General features: G+C 44.4%; 1 protein-coding gene across 2 annotated transcripts in view; it reads right to left on the bottom strand.

Moving 5' to 3' along the window:
* Nucleotides 1-27,250, bottom strand: part of SHB (SH2 domain containing adaptor protein B) — a 161,353-nt gene that overhangs the window by 11,036 nt on the left and 123,067 nt on the right. For both annotated transcript variants that reach the window (XR_014787863.1, XM_084834934.1), the window contains exon 5: nt 26,265-26,384. Coding sequence is in view for 1 of the 2 variants with exons in the window: in XM_084834934.1 (XP_084691060.1) it covers nt 26,265-26,384 (120 nt within the window). In the remaining variant the exon portion in view is untranslated. The remainder of the gene's footprint in view (nt 1-26,264; nt 26,385-27,250) is intronic.

The following is a 27,250-nucleotide window of genomic DNA, read 5'->3' as shown; positions in this document are numbered from 1 at the left end:
ACTCTGCCCACTCAACCTCGAAGCATGGGGGGTTCATGGAAAAAGAATGAGAAGCACTTTCATGTGACTCATGAAAGCTGGGTCTTTAGGTAGTGTATACTTCACTTTTCTTGCTTCATGTGCTTGGGACGGGCCAAAGCGATTTCAAGAAAATCCACATATAATCAGAAAGTGCTTCTCATTCCATTTCCATGTAGACTCCCCCTAGGATTGTGTCCTAAATTGCTCTCCAGTGGCTTCAGCAACAAAGTAGGCTGTACTAGGATAGGAAGACCAGTGGCCTGTTTCCATACAAAGCAACTTCGTATGTTGAAACTGAATGCCTTTCATGAAGGAAGAAGCTCTCTCAACACCCTTCTCTCATCAGTCTTATGAAAGTGCAGGTACGGAAGCAAACAGAAAATGCCCAAGATACAGGGCTTCGTAATGTGGGAGCGGAGAAGTGACATTACAGTAAATATGTCAATGGCAAAAAAACAAACAACCCGGGGCCTTTGCCAGAGCGAAGACTTGGACTCAAGCTGGATTGATTGCACATTACAAAGATGTCCTTCTCGCAGGGGCGTTGCTAGTGGAGGTGAGCCAGGCAGCCACCTTGGGTGCCAAATTCTGGAGGGTGCAAAATGGCCCCCTGAAGGTGGAAGCAGCAGTGGCCGTGTGGTAGTGGTGGAGGTGCTCTGGCTTCTCCTCCTCCTCCTCACCAGTTCGCAGCAGCTACTGCCACAGCCACATGCCCCTCCATTGCTGCTACTGCCGAGAGGGGTGCACACACTGCCAATCTGGCTCTCCAGGTTGGCAGGCCAACGCCGAGCTCTGAGGGGTTCTCAGGGCTAGGCATTGGTGCGCCTGTTGCTCCGGAGAGTGCCTGGCACAGCTCTCTGGAGCACCACCCGCCCGCCAGATGCCAACTCTGGGAACCCCTCAGAGTTAGGCATGGGGCGTACAGGCTCTCTGGCAAGCTCCGCTGGCTGCTTCCCTCCTGCGGCAAATGCAGCAGGGAAGAAAAAGCAGCCGGCGCAGCTCTTCAGAGCCTGTCCGGTCCAAATGCCTTGCTGCACAGGCAGTCTGCAGGGCCACCTCACCCAGAATGCATCACTTGCTATGAGGGACGAGGCTTCACAGCGAACAAGGTATTGAGGCAGGCAGCAGCCAGGTGGCATGCAGAGCACCCTTGCCCAGCACAGCAGGAAAGGGAAAGAGAGGACTGGGAGGAGGAAGGCAGTGGCAGCAGCAACTCCAACAGATACAGCCATCCCTTTAAGGGGGTGAATGAGATTTAAAAAAAAAAAATCGTATCCATGTTGTACTGAAGTTAAGTGCTTGGTGTCTGGATCCTCTGCCTGGCACACTCAGCAATTTGCTCCTTTGGTGGTGGAAGGGGAGGGGCACAACAGGCTCTTTTCAAGAGCAGAACACGGAGCAATATTTCACTTTGCATCTGACAGCTACTATCTTCACAGAGCAATTAACAATGCTTCTCTTCTAGCTGCAGTTGACATCATGCTGCTCTGTAGCATCACCCCCAACAAGTGGGAAAGCAAAAGCACAGTGTCAGCTGCTTTTCGTAAGGAAAGGGTTTTAATCAGCTGCTTTGAAAAGAAGGACAAAAGACGGAGAAACCTGGGGGACAGCATCAACGACAGGGCACTGGGCAGAAAGCCAGCCTGCAAACAGCAAGACCCCCTGTCACTTCTGCTTAAATGCTAGGTGGACTTGGAATACACTTTAAACAAAAGCCCTCCTGATTAAATGTTTATTTGGAGAGATGAGGGGCACCCTTCTCTGGTTAATCGCTGCATACCTAAGAGGAACAATGATTACATTTCAAGACTTTGGATTTCAAACAATGACATTGCTTACAGCATCCAAGCAGACCCCGGCTGCCCAAACCTTAAAGCATTGTGGGCGTTTAAAGACCCATTGTCAACATAAACTGGGTTCCTGAGTTTGCTCCCACCAGTAGAAGGAGTGAGAATGTCACCAATTCCCACTCCCTCCTGCAGGCTCTTGTGCCTGAAAATTTGCTCCGGAGAACTGGAGGGGACCCTCTGGAATGGTGGGGGGAGAAGGAAGGTGCAGGGTATGAACTGGTGAAAATTGCCTTCTCATTCCTTCCATCAGTGGGATCATCTGCTGGATCTCTGTCCCAATCATAAATTAAAGGGTTCCTTCCGTTCGCAGATGCCTAGTTAGGATCCAAATCACAAGGTTTCCCTTCCGTTCCCACAGAGGAAAAGCCATGAAAAATGTTGTGCTGAAAAGCAAAATCCATGTGTACTTTGCAGAACAGATTTGGGAACAAGAGCAAGCAGGAATTTAAGCTCATGCTGATGGATTTCCACTGTAAATCCATGTCATTTTTGCATTCTGACATTAGTTCTTTCAGACATGTTCCTCCGTATAGTTCCTGATGGCAAGTTCTTACAAACAAGGGCTCCCTGGATGTATTTTGAGAAATGAGATCAGCATTGTGCTTGACTGCACCCATTCAAAAGCTGAAATGTTTATAGGGTCATGGGATAAGAGGTGTAGGTAGGTAGGTAGGTATGTGCATGCAAGTGCAACCTGGGCTTTTCTCTTATTAAGGAGTCTCGGTTTTGCAAACTGCTCCTAGGAACCATGGGATTCCACAAATTCAAGCAGCTTATTGGGGTTTCATGGCAGATAAGCAGACAGAAAGACTTTTGGTCTACCATTATCCATCTTCCCCTTAAATTTGAACCCACCAGGATATACTGGTCATGTTCTAAGGCAGCCTCCCCCAACTCGGTGCCCTCCAGATGCGTTGGACTACAACTCCCATCATCCTCAGCCAGCACACCCAATTGCCTTGGTGACTTAGGGGTGATGAGAGTTGCAGTCCAACACATCTGGTGGGCGCCAGGTTGGGGAATGCTGTTCTAGCACGTGCTCTCAGTTCATGCACCATGAAACCTAGGCCCAGCAACCCTAGGAGGTGTCAAGCGCAACCTGGAAAAAGTGTGCTCTAGAATGCACCCCAGCATCCCTGGTTCAAACAGGTACGTAGCGGGTGATGTGAAAGACCTCTGCCTGGATAGCTACTGCCAGTCAGAATGGACAATACTGGATAATCTTCATCAGGTATAAAGTAACTGCCTGTGTTTAAAAGGGCACTGAAATCAGTAGAGACTGGTGCCTCCTATGTCAGTACAGCGGTGAATCCGCTCTGGGTTTCAGTCAGAACTCTAAAGGAGCTACCCAAAGTGCTGAACCCCATCTGCAAAATGGGTTCAGAACCTTGGATAGCTCATTTAGAGTCCTGACTGAAACCCCGAGCGGAAACACAGCACCACTGCCATTGAAGCGACCAGCCTCCACTGACTGAAATCTCTTTCTCAGTCCACAGCATTCACAGAAGCCTGAAACTGGAATGACCGAAGGTCCATCTAGGCCAGCATTTTGCTTCTGACAGTGGCCAGACAGATGCCTTCCCTGGAAGCAAACAAGCAGGCTAGGAACATCTCCCCAGCAGAAGGAACCAGGAAACGCTGAGCTTAGTTTAACGGAGGCCATAGCAAAGACTGAGAAAACTGAGAGGGAAAGGGCTGTTATGGTATCTCTTAGGAAGGACATTTAGGCCTAAACCTCACCTATTGGTTTTTGAGAAACTTGGGGGAAAACCCTGTCCCTCAAGTATGCATAGTTCTCTTCGAAGTGATAGCTGCTGACAAATCCCCCACTCCCAAGACATGGCGAATACAACACACAAGATACAGTTTAGGTGAAGCTGCAGCTGAGTGCAGCTTTCACGATGCATGGGAAGGTTTAAACATGGCTGAGCTGCTGCTTTCTAGGCCTGTGAGACAGAAGGGCTTATTTTAACAATGCAATATGCATTTATCAAAGAACATCTTAAATCTGGGCCCTTTCAAGATTTTCACAAATATCTGAATTGTACTTGGTGAAGTGGCAGAGGAGAAAGGGAGGTCTTGTGCTACAGCAAAGAGGCTGTTCAAAATGCATTGCAGGCCAATGTTGCTGGAGAGGAGAAACTCCAAGTGGATCAATACCACCTGAGGCTGACCAGTTTAGCTGTTGGAATATCTTCCTTTTTTCTGGAGAAAAGGATCCTCCAGGAACTTGGCCAGAGCTTTCCCTCTTGCCTTTCTAAAAATGGAAGTAATACAGTCCCCAAGCTGCTCTGTAATTTTCATGTGTTGCTTTATACTGATGAAGAAGCTATACTTAGGGATGAATGATCTTAAAATAAAAAAATGCTGGTGTCAACAGTTTCTGACTGGTCTGGGGGCAAATCCAAGGGATTTTTAGGAGATCTGGGGGCAAAGCCTTGGCAGGATTGAGGGGGTGGAGGTCCAGGGGCAGAGCACAGTGGAAGAGCCATCTATTCATCTTAACAGCTTTTTGTTGTTGTTGATACTATCAGACTTGGGTTATATGGAAACTGGGAATAGTTAATTCACTACAAAAAGTAATTATTTTTCAGGTATTGGTTTGCTGATTCATCACCAGTTGGGAATGGGTCACATCCATTCAGTGGGTCTTTTACTCCTTTGAAAGGATCTGCATTTCATTTGTGCCCTGTGTAATAATCTCTTGCATTGGTTGGCCTTTCGGCCTCACTTTGTAAGAAGCAAACAAACTTTGCCCTCCACCTCTCGGCAATTCTCTGTACTGATGCAACATATACTTACTTATGCAGGCGACCACTTCCTGCACTGACAAAGCTGGCTCTGGACTGTGAAAATGTATGCCACAATAAATTCTGCAAGATGCCAGAAGACTCATGGATTTAGCTAAAAATATAATATGCTGGTTGAGGGGATGGGGTTGGGAACATCCTTGTACTCTTTGCTTCCCTGGTGCCTAGCGCAAAAGCATTAAACTGCCCCCCCCCCCCGACCAGTCAGGCCATTTTTTTCTGGTCAGTTGGTTGCCCTAGTTGTACAGTTACTCAGGTGCAAGGATTTATAGACTGAAAGGTTAAATGCACTCCAATTCCATTGTTTATGATGGGAGGTAAGTTTTATAGAGAGCTGCTCTAAAATGTGCTAGCGGGCTATGGGCTGGGTGCTTGAGAATGAATTGGAATTCGGTCTGGCAGCGCACGTTCGTTGGGGAGGCTGAATGCTGAGGCTTCTCAAGGCTCTGGAAAGCCCTTCAACCACTGCATGGAATATGTGTGAACTTATGAAGACTGATCCTTGAGGGGATCTGTACATATATATGTGGCTCTCAGGGCTCTAAAGTTTTTTGACCAGACAGAAAATGTGCATTTTGTGAATTTCTGCTGAGTGGTTTATTTTGTACCAGCACTGAGAAGCTGCAGAACAGTGGTTACACTTGTTGAAATGCATACCACAGCAGCTGAAGTATGGGTTGCTGAAATTTTGCATGAAATTGACTTAGGATGAAGTCCTTTTGAAAGGGCTTAAGAAGAAAATACCCACTGTATTTATTTATTATTACATTCACATCCTGCTTTTCTTCCAAGGACCTCAAGGTGGCACACATGATTCTCCCCTCTCACATTTAATCCTCCCAGCAACACTGGGAGGTAGGTTATGCTGGGAAATGGTGGTTGAACCAAGGCCACCCAGTGAGCTTCATGCCTGAGGAGGGATTTGAATCTGGGTCTCCCCAGTCTTAGGCCAACACTCTTAATGCTACACCACCCTGGCTCTCTTTGTATTCAGTTCAAAGTACCAGCCACTTCGTATTTCAAGGCTCACACTGAACTTTTGGCAGTTTGATGTTCAATTTGATGCTTCAGCTACCAAGGACATGTATCAAGTACATGTCCAGCCATTATGTATTGTGAACTAATACATGTCCTTGGCCGATTTGTTATCTCTAGTGTTTTGCCTTTCAGTTTTGCAGGATAACCTCTTTCCTGATTCTGCTTTGCCCCAGGCAGTGGCGTAGTGGAGCCAGGGCTCACAGGAACCCAGCACTGGCACTTTTTTATTAGCAGGGAGGCTGACATCATCCGCAGCCCTCTCAGACTTCTGTGTTCCCTCCGAGCTCAGCTGCAATCCTCATAGTAGATGGTGGGAAATGAATTTTCCCAGCAACAATCACCTGGTTCACATGTAACGACAACCCAGAGTATAAACTGGTTTGCACATGAACGGCAACTGAAGTTTTAAACAACCCAGGGGTTGTTGTACATGAGCAGGAGAGAGAGCAAGCATGCTGCCTCCTGTGCCCCTGCCTCTTCCTCTTTATCATACAGCCTATGATCAGCTCCTTCATAGGTTGTGTGGCATGACATCCGGACCCGGAACACTGAGTTGTTTAGGGGCTAAACAATCCAGTGGTCCAGGTTTGCACATCACGTTGACAACCTTGATCATGCCAATCAGAGGTTGTTTACAGAAAAAGGAAGCGGCTTTTGTGCTACAGGCAGCACGCCTGCTCTCTCCCACTTGTTCCCAACAGCCTGCATTTATATAACCCATGGACTGTCGTTACATACAAACTGGCCCACAGAGTTGAGTATGGGTTATGGTTGAGTTGTGTGTTGTTGCTGAATTGTGGTTTGTTGTTACATGTGAACCCTGCACTATGGTTTAACTATGGTTAAACTAACCACGAACAATGAACAAAAGACCTGCTCGTGGTGATGAAAACTGGTAGAGCTGGTTTGCTGATATGGATCAACACAGCTACGTGAACTTTTCCACTCTCCTTGTGGGCATGGCAATGGGGACTGTCATGATGAGCACCTGCACTTCAAAAGTTATCACTGCACCGCTGGCCCCAGGTAGTTCCCATGCCTTGGCTCTGGGTGCCCGAGTGATCCAGCAACTGCAGACATGAACTGTACTTATAAACTGGCTTAAACTAGCCATAGTTTAATGCACAAAAGCTAGCCGTAATTTAATGCACAAAAGCAGAAAAAGATAGCACACTTAAACGCATTCATATGCAAGGAACCCTTGGCTTCAGCAACACTTAAGGCAGCTTGGAAAGCGCAATTTACAAAGGTCAGCCTCATCTCTTTGTAATTTGGTCTTCAGATGGATTGCCAAGAAATTGATAGCAAAACCTCTCCTGGCAGGTATTCTATTTCCACAGGGTGAACAAAAAATTCTGTAAATTAAATTTCCATCTTTGTGCTCTCTAAATGCAATTGATTTATATACCAACACACAACAAAGCCCTGTGTTTTATTATTTAGATCACAATGTGTCTATATTAATTACACATTTCTGCAGCCTGGCTGCTAGAAATACAGTTCCAAAATGTTGCTTAATCTCTGAACTGATTTGTTTTTCATTCTGTATTCAAACGCAACAAAACCCATCAACAATTTATGAATAGGAGCTATGTTCTTAACAGATTGATGGGTATATCCCTTTTAGATGGATACATTTGAGAGGGGCTGATTTTTCTTTTTAAGTGGTACCCAGGGAGAGATCCATATTCATTTTCTTCTCCCCTTTCAATGGATAGATCCTTACCATTAAAAGCTATTATGCTAATATTTTAAATGTATGCCCCCACCCCCAAAAAGGTTCTAGGCTTAAGGAGAGTTGCCTGCTATTTCACAATCCTAAAATAATAGATGAATAAAGATGACCACTTACCAAGTGGTAATTGACCATGGCACACATGAAACTTTGCTAAATTGACTGTCTATTTCTGTAGTGCCAAGCAGTAAGGAGAATACAGATGGGCAGCTAAGCTTAGTTAAGCTTGCCCAAGGCCACCTGGAGAATTCACAGCTGAAACCTGAACCTGGGCCTTTCTGGCTTGTAAGTTTATCTCCAAGCTTGTATAGGATACACCAAATACAGCCTGCTTCATATGATAACTTTACAGTGCTACAGTAGAAATGTGCTGGACGGCATGCTGGTAATTCCCAAACTGTGTGATGTGGCATACTAGTGTGCCACAAGAGAACTTAAGAACATAAGAAGAGCCATGCTGGCTCAGACCAATCTAGTCCAGCATTCTGTTCCCACAACCAGAGGCCTAAGGGAAGTCCACAAGTCGGACATGAGTGCAATAGCATCTTCCCACTTGTGTTCTTCAGCAGTTGGTACTGAGAGGCATACTGCCTCTGATCCTGGACGTCATATATAGCCATCATGACTAGTAGCCTTATCCTCTGTACCATGTGCTGAAAAATAAACTAATTAAATGTGAGTCCAAAGTACCTATCCACCGAGGTGGATGCCTGTTGCACCTCTGCTTGAGTCACTGCTTTGGGATGGCTTCTTTCCAAACAGAAAGGATCAGTGACACATGGATGACGCAGGGAATGGACTCTGAGGATGGGGATTCTTGCTCTTACGCATTTTAAAAGGAAACCTTCTTGGGTGTAAGAGTGAAGCGCGCCTATAATTCTAATTCACAAGTGAGCTTTAGCTAAACCAGACGTTTAAGAAATGCTTGCTGTGACCACTTCGCTCAGATTAATCAGATGAAGCAGTAAAAAGGACTCTTGACACTTTAGGTGCCATTTTCTGCTTTGTAAAAATCTTGGCTTTGGGAATAGCGAACGACTTCTTACAAGGATGTACCCATCAATCAATGAAGAACATAGATAAATGTTATTGTTCACCAGGATGCAGATCAACTTTGCATTTCTTAGTATAGTGTGGTGTTGTAATGTCTAATGGACACATAACTTGGTAGACATGGGAAGCTAGCTGCTCTGATAAAGATTCCTCTTGCAGGAGGAAAACTGCCCCCTGCATAAATAACCCTGCCATCATCAGAGCATATTAATTAAAACATGAAGAGCAATTGCACGCATTTAACATCGTTTTCATTAAGCTGGTTCCACGATACTGCATTTATTACTGGTATTCCTATCCGGGTGAAGTAATCTCTACGAAAAAGAATTCTATTAGCCCTGGAAGGAATAACTGCAAACTGTGACACTTGACTAGACAACACTGAGAAGAAATTCAATAAACTGCCCCTCTGGGAACCTGTTCTAATGGACTGCAAGAGCTGACAGGCTGGTGCATCACTGCAACAGGGACACCAATGGGCTGTTATACCATGTTATGTCCAGAAGCCAAACAGACATCCCTTATGTATAATATGGATCAGGTCCACGGTACTTTTGTTTCCCAAACCAACACAGGCCACCAGCCATGTGGTGGCGGGTGGGCAGGTGCTCAACAACTCCTCCGCTTTGCAATCCCAGGTAGTCAGCAACACCACATGGTTTATTGATCCCCTACATGGCTGGTGAGTTACAAGTTGTGCAGGCTGGCTGTAGTAAATCAGGGATATTAAAATCATCAGCTTGGCAAGCCAAAGGCTTGCTAAAAAAAAGAAAAGAAGGGGCTTTGTGCAGCAGCAGACCATATGTGGCTTGTCTTGTCTCATGTACCCCCTGTACTTTTGCATTACTTCTCATGCTTTGTAGCTCTTCAAAAGAGAGGAACTAAGGATGGTATGGCACAATTTACCAACGCAAATTCTGTGCATGCCATTTGCTTTCTGCTTTGTCACAGCTCAGCAGATGCCCCGCCAAAATGAGCCATGGAACCCTGCCCTCCACCCCACTTTCCCTATAAAGCACATTAGTACACAGTTCACCTTTTAAACAAAAGTATTTGGGAGAGCATCTTTGTGCAAGGCAGCGTGAAAATACCAGTGCATCAGAACAGAGTATTTTCACACCCAGATGCTTTGAAAATTTGTGTATGTCTTGAATTGTTTTTAAAGCCTTGCCCCAACCACCCAAAGAAAAGAAAGGGCAGAATAGTGTGAAGGGGGACTGTGGGACACTGGTAGAATGTGGCTACCATGTAAAGTGGCCCCAAGTATGGAAGGGATGGACATGATTAAGATGGCTTATTTTCAAACTAAGCAAAATGAGTTGTTTTTAACCCAGGTCTTTCTGAAGACTGGGCCCCAATGTGCTCCCAATTACGTCAAGAGCCTTGAGAGCCTCCACCCCCACTGCCTGCCACCCCTTCCCTTTCCAAGATGTAGTGGCGATGGTGGCAGCAGTGGCAGCAAAGGGTTGTGCTGCAGCCTCATAGGAACATCAGAAATTATGAGAATTACATTTCCCATGGTTCCAGTTAGCCCCACCCTCCACTGGAAAGTGACCCCCCCCCAAGCTTCTCTGAAATGGAATTTGGCCCTCGGGCTGAAAGAGGTGTTGAACACCCCTGCCTTAAGTAATCCACTTTGGTGCACTGTTTTAACACTGTTTATTGTCATCCGGTAAGTGTCAGGATGTGTCTGCATTTCAAAAAGGGCTCTAAGGAAGTTTTATATTCTATGCATTTTCCTAGACTAACAAAGAAAGCCATCTGAGCAGCAGATGCAAGGGAGAATGAAAGTGCCCTTCTCTCTTGGTTATCGTTTTGGAAAATATTCACTTGCACATCCTCTCCCATCCCTGGAATGTGGTCAGGAAGCTCACTCCTCCTCCTCCTCAGGTCTGATTTACTAATTACCAGAATTCTGCTGCCCATTCCAAGCGGAGGCTGGAACGGCATTTCCACAAGCCTAGGCAGAACAGCAGCACTTAATCACAGGAGTTTCCTGAGCACAGTTTTAAATAGAAGCTGGCGGAAGAGCTCTTCAACTATTCCCACTTAATAGGCTTGTCCTATGAGTTTGCATTATTGGTCTCCTAGTTATTGTCATTCTGGTGATACGCTGGCAGCCAACTGACACAAACAAACCCTGCCCACACATGCAATCTGCTGGCATAGCCAGTGTACTGTCAGAGTCACAAATTCATGAAGGATTGTCTCTCCTCTTCTGTGAAAAGAAACACTGGGATTCCACCATTAGTGAGCAGGGTTGGTTTTTTTCCACTGTTTTAGATTTTTGTTGTGTGTGGGCAGGGGGGGGGGCAGCAGAAGCTGACCCTGCTGGCTGTACCACTGGAATCAACTCTTGCTGCTACTTTGATACTGTGAAGCCCTCACTTACCATCAGCCTCCATCTCAAACTGCAATGACGTGTACTTGTTCATACTCACTTTGTGTTTCACCTAGCCTCTCCCTTCCACAGCCTATGTCAGCACGCAGAATCTCCAGGCAGTGGCCAGGGAACCAGAAGGCCCACCACTGACATGGATCCTAGGCCACTTATACTGAGCGGCTGGGTCTGGGAGCCACCCACCATTTTAATTACCCTCAATGCTCCAAATGCAGCCCTGGTATGGGGCATTGTGGGTTATTAAAGCGGTAACTTTGGGGGCTACCATTTCAATTGCCCACAATATTCCAGGATTGATACTATGTTCTACCAGCACCAGCAGGTAACCCTGTTGGGGTGTGTTTGTGGCACCAATGTAAGAATAGGCCCAACAGAGGGCACTTTGCTGCCACCCCCCAAAACTTGGAGCCAGCCCTGTTTCCTTTCCTACCCTCCACTCCATCATACTTTAGCTGGTGAACTCCTTGGGGCAGGGATATCTTTTTTGCTTCTTCTGAAATTGCAGTAAGTAATAATCTGATTTTTTTAAAAACAAAACTTGTGTAAAATACTTATTTTATTGTAAGATACTTTGAGTGCCCATTCTGGCTGGAAAATTGGGGTATAGATATTCAAAATAAACAATTAAGGTTCCATTTGTATTGTTACTAAATAGAGAACTGGCGTGGTGCAATGGCATAACGTGTCAGCAGGGATATCACCAGTTCAGATTGGAACTCAGCCATACATTCATGATTTAGTTCTTTACCTATCCAATCTCTCACAGCCTCCCATCTTCAATATGCGGAAAATAATGCTGCCTGCAAATCTGGGTCACTTCCACACCCATGTCTTCCTGTTTCTCTGGGCCATGCTAGGCATGACATTTAAAAAGAAGTAAACAGCAGGTGTTGGAGGTCATCCAGTTCAGGACCCCGGTGGTGGTGGTGTAGGGGAGCTTTAGCCCTTGGCTCCTGCTGTGATCCCGATCCAGGTCAGGGCCCCATGCCAGCTATTTGCATTGGAAGGAAAGCTACCATTTGTGCCAATGGGAGCTTTCATTCCAATATTATTGTTGTTGTTGTTGTTGTTGTTGTTATTATTATTATTATTTCCTATACTGCCCCATAGCCAAAGCTCTCTGGGCAGTTTACAGAAGTATAAACATTAAATACAATATACAAAGTTTAAAATCCACTTACATAAAAGCACACATGACAATATACACAAACAATATATGACTAAAAATAACTTTGAAATGTCAGTCATAACTAAAGACACATCCAGGACCGATTAAAACTCATCATGTGCTGCCAATGCCTGAGAAAAGAGATAGGATGTAACCTGGTGCCGAAAAGATAATAATGTTGGCTCCAGGTGGACTGCATCAGGGAGTTTGTTCCATAGATGGGGGGGCACCACTAAGAAGGCCCTCTCTCTTGTTGCTGCCTTATGAGCTTCCCTTGGAGGAGACACCTAGAGGAGGACCTTAGAAGCTGAAGGTAGCATACGGGTAGGTTCATTTCAGGAGAGGCGTGACATCAGGTATTGCGGTCCCAAGCTGTGTAGGGCTTTATAGGTTAAACCAGCACCTTGAATTGAGCTCAGAAGCATATAGACAGCCAGTGTGAGCGGGCCACAGTTGGAACCCTCTAGTTCCAGTTATCAAACTGGCCGCTGCATTTTGCATGAGCTGCAGCTTCCAAACTGTCTTTAAAGGCAGCTCGATGTAGAGCACATCACAGTAATCTAACATGGAGGTTACCAGAGCATAGACAACTGAAGCCAGATTATCCCTGTTCAGATAGGGATGTAGCTGGGCCACCAACTGAAGTTGGTAGAAGGCAACTTCAGTGAGCCTCAAGTGACAAAGACATGTGTTCCAGAAGGACCCCCAAGGCTCACGTGACCCCCTTTGTCACGTGAGCCTCAAGTGACAAAGACTGTTCCAGAAGGACCCCCAAGCTATGTACGTGCTCCTTCAGGGGGAGTGCAACCCCATCCAGAACACCCTCCATCTGGTCAGCAGAACCACCCACCAACAGCATCTCAGTCTTGTCTGAATTGAGCTTCAGTTTATTAGCCTTCATCTAGTCCACTGTCGCAGCCAGGCACTGATTCAGCACATCTGTAGCCTCACCTGAAGAAGATGAAAAGGAGAAACAGAGCTGCATGTCATCAGCGCACTGATGACAAAGCACTCCAAAACTCTGCATGACCACACTCAATGGTTTCATGTAGATGATGAACAGTATGGGGGACAAAACTGACCCTGTGGAACCCCATACTAGAGAATTCACGGGGCCGAGCAGTCTTCCCCAAGCACCACCTTCTGGAGCTGACCCTCCAAGTAGGAGCGAAACCACTGCAATGCAGTGCCTCCCACTCCCAGCTCAGAGCGCCATCCCAGAAGAATACCATGGTCGATGGTATCAAAAGCTGCTGAGAGATCAAGGAGAATTAATAGGGTCACACTCCCCATCTTTCTTCCGACATAGGTCATCATACAGGGCGACCAAGGCCATTCCTGTGCCAAAACCTGGCCTGAATCCTGACTGAAATGGATCCAGATAGTCAGTCTCATCCAAGAGTGTCTGGAGCTGGTTGGCAACCACTTGCTCAAGGACCTTGCCCAGGAATGGAACATTTGCAACCGGCCTATAATTATTAAGGTTTTCCAGGTCTAGGGAGGATTTTCTCAGGAGTGGTCTCACCACTGGCTCTTTCAGGTGCCTCTTTCACCGCCTTTTTCTATCTTATACAAATAGTATGCATGAGCAAAGGGTTAAAGACTCTCTACCCCCACCAGGGTCTCAATCCAGATGGCCGCCACACCAGCTATCTACTTAAAAAAAAAAGTCACGCAATTGCTAATTGCATGAATGGCGTCATGTTTAGTTTGGCACATGCACACCAGCTCTGTATCTCCTCTCCTTGGTTACCTCCCAGAAGGCAATGAAGAGTTATCAGCCCATTTTAGACATCAACAGTGTTGGCATGTCTATACAATCAGCAGAATCAAATGGCAAGGTTTCTCCTAGACTGTAACAATCTGGGCTGGCAAAGGGGGAATTCTCATGTCTGAATGCCCCACAAGGGATACCCCTGTCCCACATACTGAAAATTAGCACATCAGGGAGAAAACTAGGTTGAACTATGTTCTCCAACAAGATAGCTTTTTAGGTACAGGGAAATTGTTATTTTGATGGGGGAGCATTCAAACACACAAGTCTTAGCCCACAGCCTGAAATGTTTCTCAGAAAAGATTTCTGGGATTACACTCTCAGAAAAGCTTTACCCCTTGATTCTGCTAAATGTATGCCCAAAGCAGATTATCTACAACTCATGGAGGAAAACAATGGATGGTTTATCTCACACGAGATGAATAAGAGCAAATGCAAGGCCACCTAAACACACAGGAATCTATCTCAGTTCTTAACATTATTCCAGAAAGCCTAAACTTGTGGATCCATTGCAAATGTACACAAGACACATTTACAATTAGAATAACAGGCAGCCCAAGGAGAAGACGCAGTTCCCAAGATCATAGTCTTACTTCAAAACTGAAATTGGAATACCTTTCTAGAAGATTGCTTTAGCAGAAGCCAGCTTAGCCAGCCTGATACAGCAAAATGACTGAAGGAAATGCAATTGACCTGTGCTATACAGGGAGGTCAAAGCCAGATAGCTCAGCAGCGCTCTTTGACCTTAGCAATGTTAAGTTTATCCTACAGTTCTATTATCTACTTCATGCATTGCAAACAAAGTGGAAGTTTGCAATGCCTTTCAGTTAGACTGATTATTTATTACTATAATGGCTTTGGTCAGCTGGTAGATTCTTTTAATGGAGAAAATCTCGTTTTCTTGTTCTCTAGACATCAGAAACTACAAACTGAGATTTATAGCCACATGTACATAAACGGAACAGAATGTGTCCACTGTGTGGGAGAAAGAAAAATATCTCTCTTCTCACTACATAAATCAACAGGGAAACCATGGGCCGTACTGTTCAACAGCACATTTTGAAAGTGCCACAGCTGATTCTTCATGCCTAAAGCCAAATAACAAACTTATCAGCTGAGAAAGAAAAGGGCATTCCAAAAGGAAGTCAAGCACAGATATGACTTGCACTGAAATAGTAAAGAATATCTGGTTTGTAGGAGGAAAATCTCACTCCAAAAATTCTGGTGTTTTCTGCTAAAATCTGCCATGCTTTTTGACAACCTAAATCAGCATTTTTTCATGGTTGTCAATGACCATTGTATATTTCATGATGTTCACATCCTCAATAGCCATTTCCTGTCATCTTATCAAATCCCACGATGTCACCTTTTGCACTGGCAAATTGTCTTACTTCTGCTTCACTACGAAGCCCATGCTGTATTGTGACTGTGAAAGATTCAGCTGAGTGTTCCACAATAATTCAATGGTTCCAGTGCCATTAACACTATAAATCCCATGATGCAGTGTGCACATGTATAGAGATCTTCCAAATTATTATGCATATCTGAAGATTAATTCCATTACATAGTTCTGGAATAACATGTCTTGGATTGGATTTCTCCATGGGGGTTCAAATCAGCTCTCAGTGAAGTGTCCTTAAAAATAAGGGGTGGAGTGGAGGGAGGATGTAGGTGTTGCTTGTTTTGGAAATAACTTTCCCTCCCCCACATGGAGACTTCCTTGTGTGTACTTAACTTTCTAATAGTGCAATCATATATATGTTTTCTCACAAGTAAGTCCTATTGAGTTTAACGGGACTTATTTCTGGAACATGAGAACACAGGAAGTTGTCTTATACTGAATCTGACCATTAATCCATCTAGCCCAGTATTGTTGACACTGACTGGCAGCGGCTCTCCAGGGTTTCAGGCAGGAGTCTTTCCAAGCCTACCTGGAGATGCTGGGGATCGAACCTGGGGCCTTCTGCACGCTTGTAGTAGCTCTCAACCCCCTCCCCCCAACTCCCTTAGGGTGATGTATCTCATCTATGGAATGGTGAGATATCAACAGAACAGAGGTGCCTATTTATTATCAGTAGCATGGTTCATTATGAGGTTACAATCCTAACTAACAAATTCTAAGGAGATGTATTTGTGTTCCTTTTATTTTAGTCCTTGTTAAAAACAAAAATGACTCAAGTTGGCATTCTTGTCCTTTGAATGCCAGGTCCATGAAGTCACGCAGCATGCTTGCCACATTTTGTTGTAAAGTTAAGTGACTGTCTGGGGAGGCCAATGATACTCTATGGCTAATAAAATCCCAGAACTAAAATCTTATACAATCCTTCAGAGAGTCAGTGGCAAACACTCCAGATGTCGGTCATAGCTTTATGAATCAGCAAGCAAAGTTTTTTAGCCTAGTTTCCTGGATCAAATAAGCTAAAGGCAACATAGTGTGGGGAGAAAGAGAGAGAGAGCATCTAATTTGCCTATTAGCCAAAGAAATTCCCATTCAAATTAAAATACTTCCTTAATCTCTATTGCCAGAATCTGTTGTCAGGCATTGACCAAGAAAAGAAAGCAAAAAGTACTGATATTCTGCTATATTACACATTTTGCAAATGGCCAACTGCAGTTCTCGTTTTTGTTTTTTTAAAAAAAGGGGAATACTTCTGGGTGCAACAAATGATTGTCAATCATATCATTGACCCAGAGGTCAAACTCTCCCCACTCAAATTTGCCCCTTGTCACCAACTTATAGGAACTAGAGACCTAAAGAAAGTAATTTCTTTAACCAATGATTTAGGCCCATGTCTATTCACTTGGCAAATACAGATATACTGAAAAACTCTGGCACAACTGTCAGGTTCAATTATAACGTAGGAACAGCTGCACTGCAGGGGACAAAGATTTTTTTAAACAAAAGGAGCAACTAATAATCATATTTTAGAACTATCAGAGCATATTACTTAATAGGTCTGCCAGTCACTATTGATCAGAGTATTTTGTAATTCTACTGCCAGTACAATCATAACCAGAGTTTAACACTGCTTAAAGAAACAATAGTAAACCTGTCTGCTGTCCCAAAAGGGTTGTGTTAGGGGGGAAATGAATACCTGAAAGCATTGCTATTGCTTATTATACAGTACATCACAGTGCCTGGCATTTTCCAGTTTTTCATAAAATTTGCTTTAAGCAAATAAAGACGTCCCTGCCCCAAGGAACTTACAGTCTCAAATGGAGGGAGAGGGAGAGAAAGGGAGGGAGAAGGGATGGGGGAAGGATAATAGGGAATGAATGTGAGCACTTCCAATTAAAATGGACTTAGGCCTCACTTCATTTGAGAATTAAGATTAAGGGGTTCTATATGTGGAGGGGTTCAGTGAAACAACCCCAAATATAAGACTCAAATGTCAAGGCTTCAGAACAAGTTTTTACATACATGCCCCATGGAAAAAGAACCGAATTTGAGAACAATGCAAACTATCCGGTGTTGGGAGCATTGTCCACTTGGAATCTTACGTGTATTGACCAACATACTTTTGAAAATACTCGACCTTATCATTGTAGAAGGGGATATTCAGAATCCCATAGCATGGCTGGTATTAAGCAAGTTTTCTGAAACAGTTTCAAGCCAGACAACAATATTACAGCATTCAATCGCCTGTTTAAAACAGGATACAGAAGCCTAAATCCAACACAGAGCTCAGCATGCTTAAGCCCGCTGGTTTCAATGGACCTTAGTGTGCCTGATTTGATGTTGGATCTAGGCCAGTATGTTCATTATGCTGTGAAAGAGGAGGGAGGTACATTGCAACAGTCCCACGGTGGGTGGTTTAATGTTTCTTCCTGCACACTGCTGGGGTTGCTGTTGTCTAACCTGTGCCAGGAGTGGGGTGATAGGGCTTATCCCTACTAAAATGGTGCCCCCAAGTGTAGTGCTTAGCTTTCTTCTTCTTCTTTCTTTTTACAGGAGTCACTCGTAGCCCCCCGCTCTAGAAAACTAATGGGGCGAACTCAGAAACACTGTTGGGTAGGTGTTAAACCTGTTCCCTTGCCTGTTTTCAAGTTCCTTGGGCAGGAGAAAGTATGGGGCATTCATTTTGCCCCATAGGGATCAATGGTAGCTGGTGAGAACCATGCCTGAGCAAAAAGCAGGTTACTCCACTGAACTCCATTGGGGCAGGGGGTGTTCGCCGTAGTCTATAGGGATTTCATCGCTCTTTCCAGGCTTCCTGTCCACCTGAGTGCCAATCTTGAGTGTTTGTATCTTGGGCTGGGCACCTGGGGCAGATTAGGGATTCTACTTATGTACCATCCAACCTGCTGCCCATCAGTCTTCCTGCTGAGCTGATGGAGATGGTCTTGGATTTGGTCTAGAGGCCACCCAGGATGATAGTTTTGGGGGAACTTAACATACTTGCTGAGGCCACTGGATCCAGGGCAGCTCAGGACTTCATGGCCATCATGACAACCATGGGTCTGCCCCAATATGTCATTGGCCCAATGCCGGTGGCAGGACATACTCTCGATGTGGTTTTCTCCATTGGGCAGGAGGACAGTAATCTGAAGGTGGGGGATTTAACATCTATTCCCTTCCCATTATAATATAATCTCTTGTTGAGATTTAGACTTCCAGTGACTTTTATCAGCTTGGGCTGATATACCAACTATGACCCTACCTGGACAGAGATAGCCTTGCAACAGTTATTCATGCTCTGGTAACATCCCGTTTGAATTCTTATAATGTGTTATACTTGAGGCTGCCTTTGCAAATGATTCAGAAACTTCAGTGAATCCAAAATAGGGTGGCGAGACTGCTAACTGTGCCTGGCTGATGTGATCATGTTATTCCACTACTTCTCCACATGCATGGGCTGCTAGTCTATTTCCAGGCCCAATTCAAAGTGCTGGTTTTAACCTTTAAAACTGTAAACGCTTTGGGGCCAGGAATGACTTGTCCCATATTTACCTGCCCAGACATTAAAATCATCATCTGTGGCCCTCCTCCAGCTGCCCCTACCAAATGAGGGAAGGCCGGTGTCTACAAGAGAGAGGGCCTTTTCAGTGGTGGCACCCCATTTGTGGAACACTCTCCCCAGAGCAGCTCACCTGGTGCTTGTGATATAATCTTTCAAATGTCAGTTGAATACCTTTTTATTCTCCTAGGCATTTTAAGAACGGTTTTAGCGCTTTTAGTCTTTCATTCTGCTGCTGGTTTTAATTTGATTGGAATGCTAAAGTAGGAAGTCAAGAAAACACCGGGATAACAGGCAAGCATGGCCTTGGTGTACAAAATGAAGCAGGACAAACGCTAATAGAGTTTTGCCAAGAGAACATGCTGATCATAGCAAACACTCTTTTCCAACAGCACAAGAGGCGACTCTACACATGGACGTCACCAGATGGTCAATATCGAAATCAGATTGATTATGTCCTTTGCAGCCAAAGATGGAGAAGCTCTATACAGTCTGTAAAAACAAGACCTGGAGCTGACTGTGGCTCAGATCATGAGCTTCTTGTTGCAAAATTTCGGCTGAAATTGAAGAACGTAGGGAAAACCACTAAACCGTTCAGGTATGACCTAAATCATATCCCTTATGAATATACAGTGGAGGTGAGGAATAGATTTCAGGGATTAGACCTGATAGACAGAGTGCCTGAGGAACTATGGACGGAGGTCTGTAACATTGTTCAGGAGGCAGCAACTAAATCCATCCCAAAGAAAAAGAAATGCAAGAAAGCCAAGTGGCTGTCTGATGCGGCTTTACAAGTAGCTGAGGAAAGAAGGGAAGCGAAAAGCAAGGGAGAAAGGGGAAGATATATCCAACTGAATGCAGAGTTCCAGAGAATAGCAAGGAGAGACAAGAAGGCCTTCTTACATGAACAATGCAAAGAAATTGAGGAAAACAACAGAATTGGAAAGACTAGAGATCTCTTCAAGAAAATCGAAGATCTCAAGGGAAAATCGAAAATCTCAAGGTTTTGTGCACAGACGGGCATGATAAAGGACAAAGAAGGCAGGGACCTAACAGAAGCAAATGAGATTAAGAAGAGGTGGAAAGAATGCACAGAAGAACTATACAGGAAAGATCTGAATGTCCCCAATAGCCATGATAGTGCGGTCACTGAACTTGAGCTGGACATCCTAGAGCGTGAAGTCATGTGGGCCTTAGGAAGCATTACTAACAACAAAGCTAGTGGAGATGACAGTATTCCAGCTGAGCTATTTAAAATCCTAAAAGATGATGCTGTTAAAGTGCTGCACTCAATATGCCAACAAATTTGGAACACTCAACAGTGGCCACAAGACTGGAAAAGGTCAGTTTACATTCCAATTCCAAAGAACGGCAACGCCAAAGCGTGTTCAAACCACCGTACAATTGCACTCATTTCACATGCCAGCAAGGTTATGCTCAAAATCCTACAAGCTAGGCTTCAGCAGTATGCGAACCGAGAACTACCGGAAGTACAAGCTGGGTTTCGAAGAGGCAGAGGAACTAGAGATCAAATGGCCAACTTTCGCTGGATCATGGAGAAAGCAAGAGAATTCCAGAAAAATGTCTATTTCTGCTTCATTGACTACGCTAAAGCCTTCGATTGTGTGGATCACAACAAACTGTGGCAAATTCTTAAAAGACATGGGAGTACCAGACCAGCTTACCTGTCTCCTGAGAAACCTGTATGAGGGTCAAGAAGCAACAGTAAGAACCAGACATGGAACAACCGAATTTTGGTTCAAAACTGGGAAATAAGTGCGACAAGGCTGTATATTGTCACCCTGCTTATTTAACTTATATGCAGAGTACATCATGAGAAACGCCGGGTTGGATGAATCACAGGTCGGAATTAAGATTGCCGGGAGAATTATCAACAACCTCCGATATGCAGACGATACCACCCTAATGGCAGAAAGCGAAGAGGATCTAAAGAGCCTCTTGTTGAGGGTGAAAGGGGAGAGTGCAAAAGCTGGTTTGAAACTCAACATTAAAAAAATGAAGATCATGGCATCTGGCCCCATCACTTCCTGGCATATAGAAGGGGAAGAAATGGAAGCAGTGACAGATGTTATTTTCTTGGGCTCCAAGATCACCACAGACGGTGACTGTAGCCATGACATTACAAGACGCTTGCTCCTTGGGAGGAATGCTATGGCAAACCTAGACAGCATAGTAAGAAGCAGAGACATCACCTTGCCGACAAAGGTCCGTCTAACCCAAGCTATGGTTCTCCCAGTAGTAACGTATGGCTGTGAGAGCTGGACTATAAGGAAGGCTGAGCGCCGAAGAATTGATGCTTTCGAACTGTGGTGCTGGAGAAGACTCTTACAAGTCCCCTGGATGCAAGGAGGTCAAATCAGTCCATCCTAAAGGAAATCAACCCTCAGTGCTCATTGGAAGGACAGATACTGAAGCTGAAGCTCAAATATTTGGCCACCTAATGCAAAGAGAAAGCTCTCTGGAAAAGACCCTGATGCTGGGAAAGACTGAAGGCAAAAGGAGAAGGGGATGGCAGAGGATGAGATGGCTAGATAGCATCACTAATGCAATGAATATGGACTTGAGCACGCTGCGGGAGAGAGCGCAGGACAGGAAGGCCTGGCGTGCTATGGTCCATGGGGTCACGAAGAGTCGGATACGACTGAACGACTGAACAACAACACGCCACCTAGAGAACTTTGGTTGGGGTGTGCGTGTTAAAAGTACAGTAAGTAAACAAATAAACAAAGCTTCTAGTATCACAGAATATATCATCAATCAAGATGCATGCTGGGAAGACTAGGATTGTTCCTCCCCGAACCCCCTTCTCCAGAAGCTGTACATGCCTCTTAGGGTGGCCCATCATGCCCTTTGAGGCTCCACTGGTCTAAAAGACATGGCAGTCATCTCTCCCTGCCACTCCCCCACCATTTCGCCTTTCAGCTATTGTTGACATTCCAACAGCCCAGCAGAGTGCTGCAATACTATGAAAGTCATGTAGTAAAACAATCAGAGCACTTTGTGGTGCGACAGTGGGGAATGTGATGGTTTCATTTATGACCCAGCGTCTCTTCATGTGGTTGATCTGAGAGACACAGACCACCAGAGGAGAGTTTGTCACACTTCAGGGCACCTTGGAGACTTGGTGGAAAAGCCAAAATCCCTTTTGTTCTAAGTTGAGCAACTCAATAAAAATCACTTGCTGTTTGCTTTGTTCTAACAGAGAAGCTTTCTTAAAAAGAGAGAGAGAGAGAGAGAGAGAGAGAGAGAGAGTTCACCAGCAATACAAACCTACAGCCGATAAGCTTATGTGCTAATTGGTGGCCCATACAACTTGTGACCCACCCCACCAATAGCAGTCCACCACCTATGTATGGCAGCTCTCTAGGGCTCAGAAAGCTTTGCCACCAGCCTGAAACTGCTGAACAGGAACGCTGTCAAGCACTTTGCAGTTCATCCATTGCTGGTGGGCTGCACTTGAGCTGGTGGATTGTGCAGGCCTGGACAAATCCTCCAACATTTTTCAATGACTTTCAACTTTAATCCATGCAAACAGTTTAATACCTAGACAGGGCTATGTTATATAAGCAACCAAAGTATATTAACCAGGGGCTCATCTACACTAGTCTTTTACTCCAGTTCTGCTCCACTCCCAAGTTGCACACCCCTCCCTGTAGCGAACGCGGTGTTTCTTACCCTCAATCTGGTTTTTTTTAAAGCTCTATTTGTGGCAGGTTTTCCAATCACAGAGGCTTCAGTGACTGGGGGTCCATGTGACCTCAGCTGGCTTCAGCATGGGCTGGTAGAAGCACAGCTGATTTGCAGAAGAGAAGAGTTGCATGGGGTGGGGGCTTATGTCTACCCAGGGCTAACTCATTGCCTTGGGGATGGGAGTCAGCCTTGCTGCTTTGAAAGGATGCTGTTTCGACCCTGCAGTCAATTGCTGCCTGTCCCTCCAAATATTCACTGAGCAGGAATGGGGAGGGGAGCATAACAAGACTGTTATGTAGGGAAGTGCAATGGTACGCAGAGACTTACTGATTTTAAAAGCTTCACTGAGCGGGGAGGGGGGAAAGGGGGCAGAGAGCAAGCTTCCTCACTTCCCCACACATACCCATTTGATGATGTTCAGTTCTACTCATTTGCACCATGCAAATAGATTTTTTTTAATGTATACACCACGTTACTGGCTACTGTTTGCTTCGGGAGGAGCTAATCCAATTTCATGAAAATCCATATTTTAAATGGAACCACCTCAAAACCTGTTTCCATGTAGACTGGCTCTAGGTAATGCAGTGAAATTTGTTGTTGCCAAAAGGCCATCATCATCAGAAACTGTAAGCATCAACTTGCCTAGGAAAAACAAAAATAACCTTCTTTGCTGAAGTGGGGAGAAATGCAAAAGGTGGGGCAGGGTGCACGGGAGAAACCTAAAAGAGTAGAACCAGTTTAAGGTTACACAGACTTGCATGAGCAACATCAGGGAGACCAGAGTGAAATGCTGGGCTGCTGCCAAATAAAACGGAAATTCCATCACGAAGGAAGAAAAAAGATAAACTCAAAACAAATATATTGCACTTTGTTTCACTCTCTAGCCAAAAGAATGACGGAAGCAGACGGCTCAGGAAGATAAATACTGACAATTTGTGAATGCACAGCCATGGAATTAGTAAGCCATTGCAAGTGGGCCATTCTGACAAGGGATGCTCCGGTGGTAACTACACATTACAGCTTCTGGTGGGGCAGAGATACCAGCCAGGCCAATCAGCCTGCAGGAGTCATGCTCTGCAAGGGCAAAGTCTCTAGGGTGCATGCCAACTTTACACTCTGGGCCTCCTACCAGCTGCTCATTGCTTCCCTTTTCCACAGCTCCTCGAAAAAGGAGGGGGCAAATATGAGCATGGAAAGCTGGTGAGGAGAGGGCGGATGGCACCTCTCAAGGAGACAGACTTGGTCCCCAGGCCTCCAGTCACTGAACCTTGAAGAAAAGGATTACCTAAAATGCATGCAATTTGCTGCTGATATATTTTCGACAGTACCTGCATATTCACAGATTGTATAGTTTGGCTCTAAGTCATGGACCGTGACCTAAATTAACAGGCAAGGAACATAACCAATCCCTATCATCCCTGATAGTAACCCATATTTTGTAATATTTAATAATTACCATTTCATATAATTACTATGCAGCCACATGCATTCCACCCCCACCCCACAAGTACACAATAAAACAAAAGGTGACCACATCAGTTTACTTGACAACAGAAATAACTCTTCCAAGTTATTTTCAGATTTTGGGAACTATGACTGGACAAATTATATTGGCCAAGCAGGCAGATGAGAAAGGGGAGGAGTTTGTACTTTACAGCTGGAAGGTACAGTTGGAAGATTAGAACAAATTGGCCATGAACTGTGGAGCAAAAACGCCCATGATGAAGCTATGCAGTCTGGCCCTGTGCACTCCCAGAAAGCCATGTGTAAGCTGCTCTGAACTCTTCAGTGGAAGGACAAGGTACAAGTGTCACATATACCACAACTGACACCACCACGTGCACATATTGCATTGTTACTTTTCCAATATTTAGCCCTTTACGCCTCACAACCATTGTATTAAGTAATTCAGTATCATTGCATTTCATAATTGGAGGCTTAAGGATTTAAAATCCAAAATGTCTATAGTTAAAACATTTAAATACAGAAAATAAAAAAAACACCTCAGAGAAAAACTTCTAAAATCAAGAGAAAATCTTCAGTTAAATATTTCAGATCAGAGGACTAACAATCAATGAAGTGAGCAGCAAAATCAGTTGAGGAAAGCCTGGGTGAAAAGATAGATCTTTAACTGGTGCCAAAAACATGCCACAGTTGGCATGCCACAGACTACCTAATGTTACCCTCCAACTTCCCTGGTGCACCTGGGACTGCCACGTATTTCAGAGCCCTGACCTGGGAAACCCCCCACCCTCCCAAGTCCCAATTTTCAAATCTTTGTCAAAATGACAAAGGGCCCAGAGGGAGAGAGTAACCATGGCATGATGTCCAAATCCGGTCATCATGTAGTTTCATAGTTTTTTTCACTGTAGTGGATGAGAGTTCTAATAGAAAATGTTGATAATGAGGACATAGTTATGGTCTCCTCTCTTAAAAATGATGGTTTGTTGTTTCTAAGTAATATTAATGTGTTCGACTATCACATATATTTGCATCACAGCAACTTTCACATTAGTATTGTATTGTATAGTACTAGAATATGTTCTGGTTGTGCTACCTCTTAATATTTAGCTAACTGACCATCCAACAAACATGCACCAGAAATTAGTCATTCCATGGTTAGGGATGGACTGAAACTGGTTACTGGACTGCCCTAGGATCAGGATTTACTAGAATTCACAGCAGTTTAGATCAGTGAAGCCCAAGCAGATTGGGATGTTGCTTTTTCCGTAATGTAATAGATTAGTGAATTTGCTACAGCTGTTCTCAACAGTATATGTACATATAGACACGGTTCGCACATCATGGCGGCAAATTTGTGAGGATGCTTGCTGCCTGTGAATCACTCTCACGTTCCGTAAACAATCACTGATCGGCCCAATCGGAGGTTGTGAGCATGACATGCAAACCTGGACCGCTGGGTTGTTTAGAGGCTAAACAACCCAGTGGCTAACCCACGGTTTGTTGTTGTTAAAGAAGCCATGATTTGCCGCCATGATGTGCAGACTGGCCCATAGTACTGACTGCAGACAAGAATGCTATATTGATATATTTTGTGTAGTCCGCTTGTTTACTTGAAATAAGTTCCAGTGAGTTCAATGGGACCTACTCTCAGGTAAATACACAGCCTAAGTGTATTTGTTTTGCATTTGTGTGGTTATATACATTTTGTTCAGTCTTCATTATATGTTTCTATTTAATTATTGGTATATCCTTTTTAGGATACAAGCATTTATATGATTATACTCTGCCCCCCATTTTACTAGGTGAAATTTTATACATTCGTTTACCTGTCAGTGGAAGGACTATTTAAGATTTCAATTCATGGCACTATCTGCAATATAATCTCTTTGTGCTGTGTCAGTATAGAACAGTTGTTCTATACTGTATGTGAGGATGGGTGAGAAGAGGGGGAAAAGAGTGAGCAAAACAATGGGTTTATTAAATGCTGAAAAAAAAAGACAGAAGAGCAGAAACAATTTAATCAGCAGCTAGAAGAGATAAAGTGTATTTTGTTAAAAGGGGCCTGACAAACACTAAGAAATCTGTGCACGTCCCTGGAGCATTACAACCAAATCTAGGAACTGTCATTCAACGCAATACAGTCTGACGTTTGGAATTCTAAAATTCCTATGGGGCATGGGGAGGCCTTCCTAGTGTCAACATGAAGGAATGTTTTTTGTTTGCTGTCACTGCACCAAAAATGCTTAATAAGTCATGCTTATAAAGTTTTAAAAATACTTACTTTAATGAAAGTGAATAGTCATGCTTGCTGGTTTGACTATTCCTCACTAGATAGCTACATTCTTTACACAACCGCAAGAGGTTTTCTGCATCTGTCCGACTGATTGCTCCATGATACCATCTACAAAAGAAACCAAAAGCCACAAAGCAATTAAGACTTAGGGCAACAGGCCTTGAATTTACGAAACATCTAGCAATATCACTGCTTTAACGTCTTAAAGACAGTTAAAAAAAAGAAAAGAAAACAGAGGACAGGTTCCAGCAAAAGTTGTGCTTTGGAGCCTCATGGATTTCAGCAGGAGGAAGTTAAGCATCTGCAACACATAGCGTAGGCAAGCATAAAGTTGAGGACCATCCCTTGTTGCTTGTTGCCCAGCATCTGTTATTCAGGGTAACCTGTCTCTGAAAATGGAGGTTCTATTTAGCTGTCACGCTAATAATTATTGGTAGGTCTATTCTTTATGAATGTGTCTCATCCCTTTAAAAAGCCATCTAAGCTAGTGACTGCCATGATATCTATTTTATAAACCTCCATGTTCCCCTTTAGTCATCTCCTTTTCTAAACTGAAAAGCACCAAACACAGCAGCCTTTCCTCACAGGGAAGGGGCTCCAATCCTTTGAATCACTTTGCTTGCTCTTTTCTGAACTGTTTCCAGTTGTACAATATCCTTTTTGACATGGGACAATTAGAACTGTACATAATGTTCCAAATGCGACTGCTCTGTAGATGTGCATAGAAGCATTACTAGCACCTTAAATTCAGTCCCTGTCCTAATCATTCCCAGCCTTGACTTTCCCCTTTTCACTGATGCAGCAACACTGAGTTTTCAGTAGCCTTTTCCTTGGGGAAGAGGACAGGATTTCTGCTTACCTTTTTAAGTGTACAGTCAGGGCCAGAAATATTGGAACAAGGATAACTGCTTTGGCAGTTGGCCTCTGTACACCACCACATTGAAGTTGAAAGGAAACACACCCAGATGGGAGTG

Source organism: Heloderma suspectum, chromosome 2 (assembly GCF_057233095.1).
Source record: "Heloderma suspectum isolate Gila_16-S chromosome 2, 16-S_ref, whole genome shotgun sequence".
NCBI classification, from domain to species: Eukaryota; Metazoa; Chordata; class Lepidosauria; order Squamata; family Helodermatidae; genus Heloderma; species Heloderma suspectum.
This window is presented reverse-complemented; position numbering and strand designations above follow the sequence as displayed.